The 17,243-nt window shown below is 41.5% G+C and overlaps 1 protein-coding gene across 3 annotated transcripts in view; it reads right to left on the reverse strand.

Annotated features, from left to right (window-relative positions):
• Positions 1-1,771: 1,771 nt before the first annotated feature.
• ATG2B (autophagy related 2B) overlaps positions 1,772-17,243 on the reverse strand; it is an 80,035-nt gene continuing 64,563 nt past the window's right edge. For all 3 annotated transcript variants that reach the window (XM_019792975.2, XM_011216869.3, XM_002930135.4), the window contains exons 35-42: positions 13,949-14,027; positions 13,431-13,638; positions 9,919-9,988; positions 9,522-9,604; positions 8,264-8,385; positions 7,649-7,803; positions 6,828-6,977; positions 1,772-3,602 (exon numbers count right to left, since the gene is read on the reverse strand). In XM_019792975.2, coding sequence (XP_019648534.1) covers positions 3,372-3,602; positions 6,828-6,977; positions 7,649-7,803; positions 8,264-8,385; positions 9,522-9,604; positions 9,919-9,988; positions 13,431-13,638; positions 13,949-14,027 — 1,098 coding nt within the window. In that variant the 3' untranslated portion in view covers positions 1,772-3,371. The remainder of the gene's footprint in view (positions 3,603-6,827; positions 6,978-7,648; positions 7,804-8,263; positions 8,386-9,521; positions 9,605-9,918; positions 9,989-13,430; positions 13,639-13,948; positions 14,028-17,243) is intronic.

The following is a 17,243-nucleotide window of genomic DNA, read 5'->3' on the forward strand; positions in this document are numbered from 1 at the left end:
AAGTCCACCCGCTCTGGGGAGAGTCCACAGTGCACAGAACCCAACCCAAACACACTCGAGGGAGGCAGGACACCCTTGGACCAGCGGCCCCTGCACAGGAGCAGACAGAGTTGTCTAGACTGCTTTGAAACTGAGCAAAGGCGCCAAACCTACAGAACGCTGTTTTTAAAGGAGAGGATTGGAAACTAAACATTTTTCCTGGAAATATGTTAATACCATTTAAAAGTGACACACAGCAGGAGGCAGGAAACATCAGTTTTTAGTATTTTTGCTATTCTAGGCACACTGCCACTTGGAAAGATTCCCTAAAGTGAGTCTTGCATTATAAAAATATTGATGTGAAATATATGTGCTTCAAGTGGGAATCCAAATTGGACCCAAACTTCAGTAAAATGAAAGATTATTGCTATGTCTAGAAGAAAAGCCGTATTACGTCTATCCTAAAAGGCAAATATTAAAAGGGGATGTTCTACTTGTAAATAATAGCAATCTGGGGACAGAGAGGAAGGGAAACTTGGGGTGCACATCAGCCCCATTCAAGAGGAAGTATTGCCATGGCCCACGGCCTTCGCTGCCTTTCTAAAGTGGTCTTCACGTGCTTCTGTAACACTGTGGTATTATAAACCCGCCGATGGATCTTGGTCAAGCTCGCTCACCTGGACTCGCTGGGGAAACAGCTCTACAGCCTCCACGCAGCGACACGTGGACACACGCTGTCTACTGCATGCAGAATCGCTCATCACAAGTCAACCACGTAGGCACAGTGCCCACTCAGCAACTCAGTACTCTGAAAGATCCATGATCTTAAGGGGCCCCTGGCTACCGCGTGTGATGTGACCTCCGTGCTCTCCTCCATCGCCACCAGCCTGGGGTGTCACAGGTCTGGGGCAGTCCACCAAGGACTACATCCACCACGACCACCACCACCACACCCACCCACCCACACACACTCACCCACACACCCACACCCACACCGGCACACACACACACACACACACACACACACACACACACACACACACTGATCATCCAAAAATCTCTGCTGGGCTTTGTCATACAAAACCCCTTAGTTCGCAGACAGATGCTAGGTTTACAGAAATCTAATGTCTTGGCCAAGTCACCTGCCGACTGATGGCAGATCTGGGAGCCCAAGGGTCCTGCCCAACACTTTTCTTACTGTGTCACTGTGACATAAAGGTTGAGAAAGACATTTTTAAGAAAAAAATGAGGCTACTTAAGAATGCAGAAGTGTTCAAATACAGTCGATGCAGACATCTAAAAGAGCATCTCGGTTAAACTGGCAACAAACAGAGCCTTGACACTGGGCCTTTCTGAGGCAGGTTTCTGATTCCCAAACCCAGATTCTGCGGCCAGCACATGCATGAGCACAGGACAGAGAAAGTACCACGGAGAGGACATTATGAAGATACGTGTTACAATAGGATTTATAAACTGAACTTGTCAAAAGATGGGTCTATTTGCAACTCAAGAGTGCAAAGAAGAGGATGACTATTTCTCCCTAGACTATATCTGACTGAATTTAAATAGTTTGACTATGGAAGACAGATTTTAAAGAGATTTTATAGTTTAAGTTTGATCAAGGGCTTTGCAGTGTGATTAACCATCACAAATTACAGACACAGTATGTTCTGTTTTAAGGACGCATGGAGCAGCATGGGGTCAGCGAGCAGGGTGGTCAGAACGTGCCCCCGAAGCAGGCTGAGCCTTTGTGACGACACACAGGTGTGGCTACTGTCCACTCAGGATCACATTCTACACAACTCCATTTATTTGAGACAGAGTAACGGATGGTTCCATGAGCAGTGCCTTTTTAAAGTTTTTTTAGCAGTAAAAAGGAAACAATAAAAATTAAATGCTGTTTAGCACAATTTTTATGAATTTTAAACGTCCAGATGTTTGGTTTACATTGCTTTCTTGTTCAGAAAATCTAGAGAATGGAATCGATTCAACATCACTTTTAAAAACCCCAAACTGAAATGCAGTTCTGAAATCCAAATTCACGTGGACAGCATTCTCCCACTTCAGAAAATGAGAATTCACATCATGCGACTTTAAACAGTGGATGAACACGAAGTCCTACACTTACTTTCTGCAAGATTCACCTAAAGTAAAAAAGTGAGTCCTTGCAAACAATTTTCCTCTCACACCTAGGTAATGACTTACTCGATATTAACCAAAATCAGTTTCGAGAAAGTATTCCCCAAGTGTCTTGGGATGGATCCAAGTACTGCATCTATGAATATGCTCTAAGAAAAGCAAAATGTTCATGGAAGCATGAAACAATTTTACCTTTAAATAAAAATACTTTATTCATTCCTGACAGGTTATCAAAATGTACATTGTTAACCAAGTAAAAACGGTACTCCGAAATAGCTGACTAGGGCGTATTTGGAGGATTTTTGGTTAATTTCAGAAAAGTAAAAATCATTTCCAATCTCCCTTTCCACGCATTCCTAACAAGCTTGCACTATATCTGCTTAAAAGTGAACACATAAACAATCATATGGGCCCCAGTTCATTATAGAACGCACATTTTCATTTACACTTAAAATGAATGGAAGTTACTACATCTGAGTTAGCTTCCTTTGCCAAAAACATTCAGTCTTACTCCTCTTTATATTTTGTGAAAATCTGTAAATGACATAACAAATAGATCACATGACTTGTATTAATCTAAACACACACACACACACACACACACACACAGAGGATAAAGTGCAACACAACAGAACATGTCTGCAACATTCACGTTCTCAAACGCCCACAGAAAGATTTTCTGAGGGAACGGAAATAACGTTCTCAAGTGCACGGACACTAAATCCATCAGACTAGGTTATTTATTCCTCAGTGATATTTATATTAAAATCCTATTTGCTTCGCTTTCCCTGTAGCTTCTGTCTCTCATTCTCAATGAAAGTTTCGAAGCTGTGATTCTTTTTATCCTTGAGAAAACTCAATTCCTCAGGGCAGCATAAATAGTGCTTTCAAAGTGCACGCATGTTTCTGAGCACTCTGTACTGTGACAGGAGGTTTCCAATGATGTCTCATCCATAGCAGGAGGATTACAGCCATTTTAATAAAAGCAAGCAATCCACTCACTTGGCAGCAAACACTTAAGGACTTTTGACACTAGCCACCAAACATTTCTCTAGGCAAGTACCAAACTAGCCCTAAAATGTCAAAAGTTTTTGGTTGCATGTTGCTTTAATATTAAATTATTTAACTAAGAAATGCTTTTGTTCCTGAGATGAGCACAATAAAGTTAAACGAGTACCCTCTAACACTGCCAACAGGACACCTCCTCCTTATTCTCACCCTCCCCGTCTCCACAAAGGACCGCATCTGAAGTGTCAGTCTTCCCCATGGCGCCATTTCTGTGACTCGTCTTGCCGGACATCTGGTCTAATTTGGTTTCTCATGCCGCCTAAGACGTTTGATGTCGCTTCTGTGGCAACAATCAGAGGTCTCACCACCGCAGGAGGAATCTGGCGCAGGACCTCGCCCACGGCACCAGTGACCCCTCTGCTCTCGTGTTCTCGAGCCGCGGTTTCGTAAATTGTCTGAGCCGTGTCTGTAAGTCCCTGGAAGGGGGAGAGGACAGAAGGTCAGAAAAATCTCGGAATTATCCTATTGTATACAACTTTAGCAGAGATTATCAACATGATGCTTATAACAAGACCAAAAAACCCACTGTGCTTTCGAGATAACCAGGATAATTGTATTTATGACAAAATTGTAATTATAGGGAAAATAAGAGGCAATTATTATGATTTAGCATTTTGTTGTGACATGTGCGTGTAGAAAATATAGCTAAGCTACCATTTCACGGAGGGAAGCTTAAAGAAATATTTAATGATCCAAGAATAGCTTTCTTGGCACTATTAATCACTCTAGTTAAATCAAACTTAGCAAACAAAGCTTCTGGAATAAATATAATCACAAAAGGAATACGGTGATAGTTCCTTTGATTCAACTCTAACAAGAAAACCCAATTCTACAAAGTTCCAGAAAATTGTTTTAAATTACTGGCTATGTACCAGAAAAGATAACTGTGGAACATTCAATTAAGATAAAAGGACTGGATTAAATAGTAAAAATTCTGAAAACATAAAGCAGGAATATGTTTAATAATTTAAAAGTTTCTGTAGCATTCTTTTCATGTTTCTTATAACTGTGTAACATTAAAATAATCATGACTGCTACCCTTTAAAGGTGAATACATAAATGTGTTGATCAAGCCAAAGTGGTAAAGCCCCACACGACTTCTGAATCTACCATTTGTCTAACTCAGAAATCCCGCAGGGCACACGAGGCACTGTTCCGTTGTGACCATCTCAGTGAAGGGCACAGTGCAAGGTGCTTTGGGCTCTCCAGGGAAATCAAGGAACCCCGTCCTAGCCCAGCATCCAGCCATCGTTCCAACAAACTAACAAGAGTATCATTTCTACCTGGCACAGCAGGGTAAACATGTAATACCGTATGGGGAGAAAAAGTACACAACTAAAAACAAATACAAGTGCTGCTTTTAAAACTATCCACAGTAAGTGAAACCCTGACAATAAAGAAAATGCTCACGGTTGATCCATCTGTCCCCAGCATCCTTCTCTGTCCTCTCTCAGCTCCCCTCCCTAGCCCACGGCCAACAGGCAGGTATGAGCTGATTGTAATATAGTGAGTACCACCACCGCGTCTGGAGACGACAGACGCGAATCCATATCTCAGCTCCATCACTTCAGTGTGTTACCTGAGCTGAAGCCTTTCTTTCATTCATTGTTTTGTTTTGTCAGTCAAGTCCTTTCAATGCGGAATTAAAAGTCTATGGTGACTGTCCGACGTCGCTGGCACAAGGCACCCGCAGAGACTGGTGCTCCGTTTTCACGAAGCACGCCCTGGACCACGGCCGCTGCCCTCACACAGCTGCCTGCCTACCACGGAAGGGAATGCCGTAAGCAAGGGTCAGCCAGCTTTCTCTGGAAGGAGCCACATGGCAAACATTTGTGGGCCACACAGTTTCTATCATATATGATTTTTTTTTCTTTTTACAATCCTTTAAAGTTGTTAAGATAATTCTGAGCTGGTAAATCCACACAAAACAGGTCTGAGCCAGACGTGACCTAGAAGCTACAGTGTGCCGAGCCTGGATCTAAAGGAAGAGCCAAACTGTGAAACAGCTGGAATGTTTTCTCTCCACCTTTGAGTTACTAACATCTAAAAGGGAAAAGATACATTTATCACCACGTAGGAGCCTCTGCTTAAAATGTTTTTAACACGGAAGTTAGATTTGGTCTAATCAAGCACACCGTGCCATCTCGATCCATGCTCACTGCTCTCAGCCCCCTAACCCCGTTCTTCACACTGACAGTCTTAGAACCACACGGCAGACCCGAATGCCCAGGGTCCAATCGTGGCCCCACTGCTGACTCCCCCCACTACACTGGGGAGCCATTCCTGCTGAGCCAGTGTCCTCGTGGGCAAGTGAGGAACACCACCTACCTTTAACGGTTGCTATACACCTGGCACAAAGTAAGCACACAAATATGTTTTCAAATGAATACAGATTAAATCAGGCAAGCATCACGCAAACTGCAAAGTGTATCCAAGTGCTATGATATCCTGCTGCCCACCGCCCCTGCTATGCCTGAACCCCAGGATATTTTTATAAACCTGATTTCTAACATGTCTACTGATAACTGGCCCGATTCGGACATCTACAGGAATGGGTCTGACCAGTAATTATTCTCCCGACTAAATCTCCTTTCAAGAAAAGCAAGTGGTCTCACCTTTATTTATTCCACTAATACATTTCCTGGGGTCCCCACTTCAGTGGTCTTCTGACCATTCGGGACCACAGAGGCCACTTTGTCAGGGAAAAGACTGTCCTAGGCACTTGTGCCTCAGAATACGACAGGGAAAAAGATCTTTAATGAAATCCTAATACATGCATCAAGAGTAAAACCACCTCAAACTTCATGTCACATTAAAAAGAATGTCTAGGAAAGATGACAACAGGAAATGCCCCCGACAGTGTCCATTAAGAACCAGGATTCATGGGTGCAACTAAATTGCAATTACGCGTAATAAATGTCGAGATTCAGATGGTTACAAATCACCAACTTCATTCTTACCAACCTCTTGAAACCAATGAACAAAGGGACATTTATATAAACATTCCTATAGCAGTGGTTTGGGGAAAACATGGTCTACCAACTGGAAAATCAAGTATGCTATAGTCCTGCGATGAAATGCCGTAAGACACTTTAAATGAGATTCACGTGTGTCACCACGGATAAAGCTTGAGAGGCACACGTTACAGACTGAGACATGCACTATGACCCCATGTATGTTAACTTCTAAACTATAAATAGTACGTGTTGCTTATGGATACATACACAATAGAACTATAAAAACTCGTACCAAAACACGTGTACCATCTTGAGGAGAGTGAAGGCATGGGAATGGGATCAGGGTGAGTGATTCACCCGAAAAGCTGTACTTTTAAACAAAGCTGAGTTTTATAGCGCAGGGCAACTACGGGCTGTGTCCAGCTGGCGCGGGCGTGAGTGTGTGTCCGCTACCCGGCTGGCTTCTGCACGTGAGGAGACCCAGCCTTCCCTGCAGGTCACGACTCTCGCTGCGAGCCCGTCACTATGTGGCCCTCCTCTCCGCCCTCACACAGACATCTGCACTTGCTGTTGGCAGCAACTCCAAGTCCACTCCCAGGAGTTTCCAACCACAGAACGCTCTTGCGAAAAAGCCAAGAAAGCAGGTCAGCTGGTTACGGCCCGCCCACCCAGGTAAGCGCTCACCTCTTTCACAACACTGTAGGCCTTGGCCACACCTTCCCGCAGGTCCACTGGCTGGTGGGCTAAGCGGTGATGAGGAAACCTTTTGATCTTCTTGGGCTCCATAGAAAGGGTCCCAGGAGACACCATGTCATAAGCAGTCTCTGCTGCTGCCTGGATCATTTTATCAGAAAGTAAGAGACGAATCAGAAGAAAGTCTGCAGAGTTCTGCTCCAGCAAAGCACCTGCCATAGGGACTCGCAGGCCCTGATGCAGGCACGTCTGCGCTACCGGGAGTTCTTCACGGCAAAACCTTAGCACTTGTATAACAAGAACATTAAAGTGCACATTAAGAACTAATATCTGGATTGAGCTGACTTTCTCAGTCCCTCCTCTGTCCCCCTCCTCCACGTTACCAGGTTAATTGAGAATGCCCTGTCTGTGAACAAATGGAAAAGGTCAACTGGAGCTTAATACTTACCGTAACAAACCTTAATACATCTACTGTTTGATCTGTAAGGCTTTCTTCACATTTAGCTATGATCTACTCATATAAATGAGGCAAAATAAGTCCTCAACTTAATGGTTAGAATTTAACCGAAATAAGCAAACAAATTTGACACTGTATTATTTCACTGCTTTATTCTACATATTACTTAACACCGGAGAGCTGAGTAATAAAAACAGCAACAACAAAAACCCACAATACTAAATATTCCTAAATAAGATATCTATTCTCTACATTTTGTATACTTCACAGTATCTCTTTAAAAACATAAAAGCCCCAACCATTCCACAGTAAGTCTTCCTCTCTGTACAGAGTAAGGCAGTCTGTGCAAAGATACCTGTATGGTCTGAACCATCCTGTTTGTGAGCTCCAGAGCAGCCATTGCTGTCGAGGTGCCAAAGGAGGCAGCACCTCTCTGGAACCCTCTGACAATGCGACCATCCTTCCGGTACTGCTCTATCGGTAACCAGACCAAGTCCTTCAGGCCTTGCACTAGAACAACGGTCAACACAGAGAAATCAGTGCCAGTGCTGGAGCTCAGATCTCCACTATCACTCTAACCCTGGGGCTTTTAACTTCAAATGGGATGCAAAGTGCTCTTACATGTGTGCATGACCACACACAGAGGTTTTTTTAGAAAGACAGTCCTCACACAGACTGTCTCAAAGGCACCCTTAATTCCAAAGGGGTTAAGAATCATAGATCAGGGGCGCCTGGGTGGCTAGTCATTAAGTGTTTGCCTTCAGCTCAGGGCGTGATCCCAGGGTCCTGGGAATGAGCACCACATAGGGCTCCCTGTTCCGCTGGGAGCCTGCTTCTTCCTCTCCCACTCCCCCTGCTTGTGTCTTGTGTTACCTCTCATGCTGGCTGTCTCTCTGTCAAATAAACAAATAAATAAATAATCACAGATCAGGCAAAATAAATCATCTTTTGATTAAAAAAGAAAACTCACCTAATTGTACTAGTGAATGCATAGGCCCAACCCCTCCCAGGATTCCTGGTAGTTGGTTCTTCTTAATGTCAGTAAGCCATTCGGTGATTGCATACGAAAACAATTTGTCAACACCTAGCAAGCTAGAGCAAATGACTATTAGTATACGGAAAAGAGAAAGAAATTTGTAGGTTCAGATAAGTTGGGGGGATTTTTTTTTCTAGTTTCAAGGGTAGAATTTAGTGATTCATCAGTTGCATATAACATCCAATACTTATTACATCAAGTGCCCTCCTTAATGCCCATCACCCAGTTACCCAATCCCCCCACCCCCCACCCCTCCAGCATGTTCCCTAGAGTTAAGAGTCTCTTATGGTTTGCCTTCCTCCCTGTTATTTTATTTTTCCTTCCCTTCCCCTATGTTCATCTGTTCATCATATGAGTGAAATCATATGGTATTTGTTTTTCTCTGACTTAAATTCATTCAACATAATAAATTGGGGGGATTTTTTAACTTAAGACAAAAGAAAATTTACCGATTATAAGGACAAAATATTATTGATGAACAATCTGAACATACATATACACACATATACGTACACATATATATAATCCAGTTTAATGTTCGTAATTTCTACAAGGCTTTGGTAACACGTATAAATGTGTTCTTCCACTGCTCCTATTTCTTGAACATCTAAAGCTCTAGCATAGGGGGCGCCTGGGTGGCTCAGCTGGTGGAATACCAAACTCTTGGTTTCAGCTCAGGTCACGATCCCAAGGTTGTAAGATCAAGTCCCACTTCAGGCTCCGTACTCAGCACAAAGTCTGCTTGAGATGCTCTCTCCCTCTCCCTCTCCCTCTTCCTCTTCCTCCCCCTCCCCACACTTGTGTGTGCACACGCCCTCCCTCTCAAATAAAATCTTTAAGCTCTAGCATAGGATTAACTCACTGTCTATAAATTGCTACATGGTTCTCAGCTACTAAGAACCATTATGTTGTGAACTTCCAGTCTTTTAGCTAAATAAACGAATTTATGACTTTGGGAAATTATTAAAAAATAACTATAGTTATTTCTGAAAAATACTATTCTGTTCAAACTACTGCTCTCTCAGCATAAAAAGCAGCCCCTAATCAGTAAGCCTCCTCTAACAAAGAACTCTCTGCACACAGTACTATAAAATAATGACTTACATTTCCTAAGAAAAGTCAGTGTTTGATTTGTCGTAAACTAATTACAGTCACTGTACCACAGAGCCTCATATTATAGAAACCGACCCACCCATGCCGGTAGAAAAGCCGCTTCAGCTTCAGTTCTGAGCAGTTTAACTGGGCCAGACCAATTAGAATCCCGGCTAGCGTACCCTTTAAAATTAAAAAAAGCCAGATTAATGTATAACTGAGAGACTGAACATTTAAAATAGTTGTTATTTGGGCAAGTCAAAGTAATATTTATTCACTAATGCAGCTAAAATACATACTTAATAATATATACGACCCAATATATACTAAATTTTACTCATGGGCTAAGTAAATGATGTTTACTTTAAAAACAATTAAATTTTAAAATCTTGCATGTCATGACAAAAAATGCATGACAGAAAAAGTTTAAAAATTAACTCAATTAGAAAAACAAAGGAGATAATTTTGTAGAGTATATTTATACAAAGTTTCCAAACCTGATCCATTGAAACGTGCTTGCCATGATAATCAAGTCGAATAGGAACTTCTGATGTGAATCTAAATTCTCTGAAGATAAAGAAAGGAGGGGAGTTATTTATATTCAAAAGTACTAACAGCTGAAATTAGATCTAAATTAATTTGTTCAATTGGATAATAAAAACAAAACCACAAAATAATGTGAATATCTCAAGGCCTAAATAAAGGGCAATGTCTTTTAGCTCTACCTTTTCTGAAGGTAATAAATATAACAACTAAACTAATGTTAATCATTTTATATATTGCATTTATTTTATTTAAATTTTCTCACAAAAAACTTCTCCTAGTTTACTAAATGTTTACCTTAGAAAATTTATTCTGGCAGATATTCTCAATTTATACACAGGAATAATAAAGGCGACCTTCAAGATTAAACCAAATAATATAATCATTACCAAGAAGTAAAAAAGAGAAAAGCATCATGGGCAAGGAACTTAAACTCTGAGCCTAAACGTCTTAGTAAATTTTAAAAATGCCACCTAACACTGGTGAATTTTAGTGAGCATTCTTTAAATTAATGCTTATAAACAGGGTATCAACACACAAGCACTGGGAATTCTGTGAGAATGAAATCATAATTACACACTGACGGTATACATCAAACAAAAGGAGCTGGCTTCCCAAAGCTGGGCTGTAAATTGGGCTTAAAACACAATTTTCCTACAGAATTAATGTCTGCATTTACGTCCTAAGCCATTCCACAAAAGTCCAATTTAACCCCCAGTAAAATGGAAATGTTGTATTTAAACATCAATCACTACAGGAGCCTAGGACCTCAGGTCATCCCTCATCTTCCAAATACACATCTCCGCTTGGTTCTCTGGGCATTTTGGCTCTCTTCCTTTCTCACTCTGCTTTTTTCATGGCACATAATATGACAAATCATATATTTTAATTATCTGTAAGCTCAATTATATAGGGAATTTTTCTCGACTTTGTTCACTGTGCCTAGAACAGAACCTGGCATACACAGAGTAAGAGCTCAATAAATATGGAATGGTTGGCGGATATTACACCATCACTTAGAAAATGCACAGATTGGGGATTAAGACCCGTGTTCTGGTCTTGACTGGGCCACTAACTGTGTGGTCTTGAGCAAGTCAACTTACTTCTCCGGACACTGAAGTTCCTCATCTGTGAAATGAGTAATCTGGATTTTATCACTGACTACCACCCCTAGGCCTTCTAGGAGCTTTTGAGAATAAAAACAGAAATCCACAGCTATTTTAGGGGTGCCTGGGTGGCTCAGTCGTTAAGCACCTGCCTTCGGCTCAGGGCGTGATCCCGGAGTCCTGGGATCGAGCCCCACATCAGGCTCCTCTGCTGGGAGCCTGCTTCTTCCTCTCCCTCTCCCCCTGCTTGTGTTCCCTCTCTCGCTGGCTATCTCCCTCTCTGTCAAATAAATAAATAAAATCTTAAACAACAACAACAAAAAAGAAATCCACAGCTATTTTAAATAGTCTAATTAAAAAAACCCAAAACTACTGGGTGTTAACCCCAAAGATACAGACGTAGTGAAGAGAAGGGCCATATGCACCCCAATGTTCATAGCAGCATTGTCCACAATAGCTAAATCGTGGAAGGAGCCGAGATGCCCTTCAACAGATGACTGGATTAAGAAGCTGTGGTCCATATATACAATGGAATATTACTCAGCTATCAGAAAGAACGAATTCTCAACATTTGCTGCAACATGGACGGCACTGGAGGAGATAATGCTAATTGAAATAAGTCAAGCAGAGAAAGACAATTATCATATGATTTCTCTCATCTATGGAACATAAGAACTAGGATGATTGGTAGGGGAAGAAAGGGATAAAGAAAAGGGGGGTAATCAGAAGGGGGAATGAAACATGAGAGACTATGGACTATGAGAAACAAACTGAGGACTTCAGAGGGGAGGGGGGTGGGGGAATGGGATAGACTGGTGATGGGTGGTAAGGGGGGCACGTATTGCATGGTGCACTGGGTGTTAAACGCAACTAATGGAGCATCGAACTTTACATCGGAATCTGGGGATGTACTGTGTGGTGACTAACATAATATAATAAAAAATCATTTAAAAAAAATAAAAAAATAAAAATAAATAAAAAAACCCAAAACATTAACCTGAGTGAGGCTATACAAGCCGAATAAAAAGTGTCAAATTTCTTTGCTTTCAGGCCAGAATTGTTAACAATTCAATTTCTTTTGGACTGGCTAGCCAGTGTTCACAAAAACCAAACTAGGAGTTCATAGGTGATTAATATAAAATGAGAATTCAAATCATTACTTATGATACATAATTTTTTGGTAGTAAGAAAATTTAAAAGATCAATATGGGAAAGTAATAAAAGAGATTCTTCTTTCCTGGTGAAACATTTGGAACTGCCAGAGATCATCTATCCAGAATCTTTCCAATTCTCATATTGTTATTTTTTTTTCTCTATTTTCAAGATACATAAAAATATGAAAGTACTTTAAATAGTTATACTGCCCACTTTGGGCTATACCCTAAGTCTAACCTAAAGTCAGCTTGAAAAGACAGAATTTGGGGACAATTGATGTCAGCAGGAGTAAAGAAAATGAGGGGAAATAACTAATGGTCCCTCACAACACAGGTGGCTCAGATCTTCCTTCTTTCTCCTCCCAACGGAGCCAAGGCTCCATGCCCACCATGAAGGGCCACAAAAGAAGGAAGATGGGAAGAATGAATGGGTGTGGAACTGAGGATAAATTCCAGCGTGCAAGCAGCTAGCTGAATCGTGGGGCAGGAGCCACAGCAGACAGCGGCAGCACAGCTGGCCTGGCTTTCCCGACAGTGCCGACTGAGCCAGGGAGCAAAGCGTCAGGAAAGACACAACAGTGATGGGGAAAGGCAGATGGAAAACCAGATGGAAAATGCCCACACGGGAGAAGGGAAGCACGGGGAAGCCAAGGTGTGTAAGGGAAAAGAGGAAAGGACTTCATGTTTGAGGAAGTACAAATAAGCCATAACAGTGACTGGAAAGTGGGAGGAAAAAAGAAGAAGCTAAGAGGAAAAGGACATTCCTGGTGCAGAATCAAGAGAAATGACTCCTGGGGCGCCTGGGTGGCACAGCGGTTAAGCGTCTGCCTTCGGCTCAGGGTGTGATCCCAGCGTTTGTGGGATCGAGCCCCACATCAGGCTCTTCTGCTATGAGCCTGCTTCTTCCTCTCCCACTCCCCCTGCTTGTGTTCCCTCTCTTGCTGGCTGTCTCTCTCTCTGTCGAATAAATAAATAAAATCTTAAAAAAAAAAAAAAAAGAGAAATGACTCCCGAACCACGGTCACTACGTGTAATCAAGGGGTGCAGGATACATGGAGCCCACACGTAAATAAAGATACCAGTTACTGTTTGGCAGTGCAAAGAAAAGCTGGCGTAACCTCACGATTAGTGGTACACAAACACATTAAAAAACAACCTGCAAAATGCTGAATTAACTTCATTTGTTATCGAAATTCAGTGATTTACCTAAAAAACACTGGCTGATCACTAAATGATGCTTCTTCAGCTGTGAAGTCCTTCTCTTCCTCCCCATTAACCACTTCCACTGAATTGGCACCATTATCTTGGGAAGGCTGCTTTGGCCCAGGGAAAGAAAGAACTAGATTTGGCTCCTTGGAGGTGCTTAAGTGCCTTGGCAAACTGCAGGTGACATCAGCTCCAGGAGACTTTTTAACTGAAAAACAACGTGCACATTTGAAAGATTCGGAACACTTCTTTAGAGCAACCATTTAAAATAAACGTGGATTTCACTTGTTTTGCTACATTTAATAAACACAATTACTGCTGCAGAGAAAATTGACTTCCACCTTTTAAATTATTACTCTTACATAAACTGCATTTGCAAAATACAAAAAAATAGACACAAAGCACATTTATGTAAATGAACATAAAGACTGTAAGTACACTCTCAAAAAGGCCTCATAACCACCAACATCAACCCAAGTAATTGTGACAGACCTTTCCAAAGTATACAGATTTACTACCTTCTGGATCTGGGGCCACCAGCAGCTCTACTTCCGTAGAAAGACTGGTGAAGAAATCCTTCAGGAAGAACAAGGCATCCTAAAATGAAAAGATGTAATTACAACCAAAGGGCAGGGGTGGGGACACACACACACACACACACACACACACACACACACACACACCTATTTCTAAAACTACAAAGTATCTCAAAGTCTCATATTTTACTCATTATTCATATACCACTATAATTTGAGTTCTTACTCTGTGTGAGGCACTGTTCCTATTCCCCATCTCTCCTCTCTTGCTCACACTCTCTCTCTCTCTCTCACACACACACACACACACTTCCATGTGAATTCTCACAACTCTGAGATTACAGATGTGAAAATTGAGACATGGAGACGTTCAAGATTACATGCCTATTTCTAAATCCAAGTAAGTTTTGGTTTCTCAGAAATACGGCGTTCTTGTTCTTGGACGCCAGTGCTCAGGGTAAGCCAGAAGTGGGCGTATTACTGCCACGAGGAACAGCAGCCAGCCAGCCTGGACACGTGCGTGTACCTTGCAAGTTCTTACTACCTTATTTCTGCCTTTATCGCTATGTTCTATTGCCTTAACACATTTTCTCCATTGGACATGATATTCAAAATTAAAATCAATAAAATCACCAAGTGTGGTCTCTTCTGAAATGATACAATAACAAAAATGCACGGGCCCATCCTAATGTTGTCCGAGCAAGCCACATTCACCCGATATCAGCAGCTTCGTTTTACTCACCTCACTCACACTCACAGACCCCTTTTGGAAAATATGAAAATTAAATGCCTGAGCCCATTCTTTCTTATTCTTCCCTTCCACTTAAAAAAATTATCAATTAATATAAAGCATTAATATTGTAGCAAAGTGCAATGTGGTGGGGAATTACAGCATCACGATATTTGGTAGCATACCCTAAGTTTGGTAATTCCAAAGGATCTGATTAACTACTGATCACGTTTATCAGAAGTATAAATGATAAAAGTCAGAAAGGTATTTTTCTAGGTAACATGACACATGGGAGACTGAGGAGTGGAACTGAAGAACAAGCAGGTAGTTTCAACAGTACTGAAAATATTTTGGTTCTGCAGTAAGGTAGTGGGTTCATGAACTGTTTATTACATTATGCTTTACATTTATGTATGTGTATATTTTGTTATTCACATTACATACATTATATATTACTATACAGATACGTGTGTGTATATACACACATTTGATAATGTATGTATATTAGATGTTTACAAAGTTAATAGTACCTAAAATATTATTCTTTGACCACTAGATGGTGATATTTTAACACAATAAATACTTTTGACTCTAGGACCGCCTTCAAAAAAAAAAAAACCAAAACAAAAACCACCACCACCACAAGAGAAAACTACCAGGTGTAAATATGCTCTTAAAAAAAAGAGAGAGAGAGAAGACCACAGAGACAGTGGCTTTTATCCATTTACACTACAAATGCACAAAACAACAGAAGAGGGTATACTAATGGACAGCGTTTCGATATGCTCTCAGAAGTTTTTGTATTTATGCTAAACTCTGTACAACTCAATAAAATAGCCTAATTTTAAAACTAGTAAGACACAGGCCCTTCACAAAAGGGTATACAGATGCCAAATAAGCATGTGAAAAGATGCTTAGCGTCATTAGTCATCAGGGAAATCCAAATTAAAGCCACAATGAATACCAAATAAAATCGTTAAAATTAAAAAGACAGTATCAGGTCTGGTCAGAGGGTGAAGCAGCGGCAGCTCTCATGTTTGGGGGGAATGTACAAGGGGATAACCATGGGGGGGAGGACTGGCACCTTCTTGAAATGGTCAATACACATCTGCCTTATGGCCTGGAAGTGGTTTATAATATCCAAGACAAATGAAAACAAAGATCCATAAAAAGACTTGTACAAACTTCATAACAGCTTTATTCCTATGAGCCAAAACCGAGACAACAACCCGAATGTAAATCATGGAAATGGATGCACAAACTGTGGTGCAGCCATTCAACGACACCTGTCCTCAGCAATAAAAAGGAAAAGACCGAACACAGATGAATCGACAGCCTCAGCACAGATGAAGCTCCTGGCACAGGAAGCCAAATACACTTCATTCACACGAAGCTGTGGGATGGAAAAAGCTAACTTGAGGTGATGGAAATGAGACCAATGGTTACTCCGGGGTGGTGGAGACTGACCACAAAGGGGCATGGGGTGGGGGGGGACGACTCTGAAGGGAACAGAAAACGCTATTTCAACTGGTTAGTAGTTACTCAAGTGTATCTGTCAAGCTCAAACTGTACACCTAAAATCCTGGCATTTCACTATATGTAAATTATACCTCCATACAATCAACTTCTCAAAACTTCAAAAAATGTGGTTTATTATTTTTACAAACTTAGGCTATAGTTATTTCTAGCTTTAAGAAACTACTAACAGTATCGTCTACCATAGAAGTGTTAAAATAATTAATTATGTCATACTCAGGCAATCAAGTAATGATGCTAAAAAATCACAAATGTGCAAACAAGTCCTGCTATGTATTCACCAGCTCGAACCTCAGCCAAGCACATACTCACCTTACCAGAATGGCCTCACATCTCCTCTCACAACCTGAATTAGGCCCTCAATGCCTTTACATAAATCTTAATGCGACTAACTCCACCACATTCCTTAAGACCCACCTCGAGTGTCACCTCCTCCAGAAAGCCTTTCCTGATTACCCCCTCACTCTTCTGAAATCCCCACCTGGTTTCGGAGCCCCTTCTGCTGGTGCATATCCCGCTATGCCTATCTTTACCACTGGGACTACCACAGGGTGTTAAAGACATCTGTTTTATGTCAGTCTCCACCCCCATACAGAGATCTTTGAGGATGGGGATGTTCAGTTATCTTTGTATCCCCAGCATCCTAGTATAGGACCTGGGACGAGGCTGGCATTCAGCAAATCATTTGCGATTAACAAGCATGTCTTCCCTGCACAGATTTCCAGGCAGTGCAACACTGAAATGGATACCAGACTAGGAGAGTCAGGAAATCTGGCCTCTTCAAAGTGCAGATCTCAAACCGCCTAGTTACATGACCTTCATCACCTATTTGCTCTTCCCCAGAAGAAAATCGTTCCTTCTGCCTAGTGTCCTGCCTTCACTACGGGCATGCTAAGCTTTGGAAGCAATGGCCCTGAACTTCAAGAGCAATGCAGCTTTGTTGAAAACATGAGAAAACAGTGTGTTGCTTTCATACTTAATATCTATAATCCAGTCAAGAGAAATAAAGTC

This window comes from Ailuropoda melanoleuca, chromosome 14, assembly GCF_002007445.2.
Source record: "Ailuropoda melanoleuca isolate Jingjing chromosome 14, ASM200744v2, whole genome shotgun sequence".
Taxonomy (NCBI): domain Eukaryota; kingdom Metazoa; phylum Chordata; class Mammalia; order Carnivora; family Ursidae; genus Ailuropoda; species Ailuropoda melanoleuca.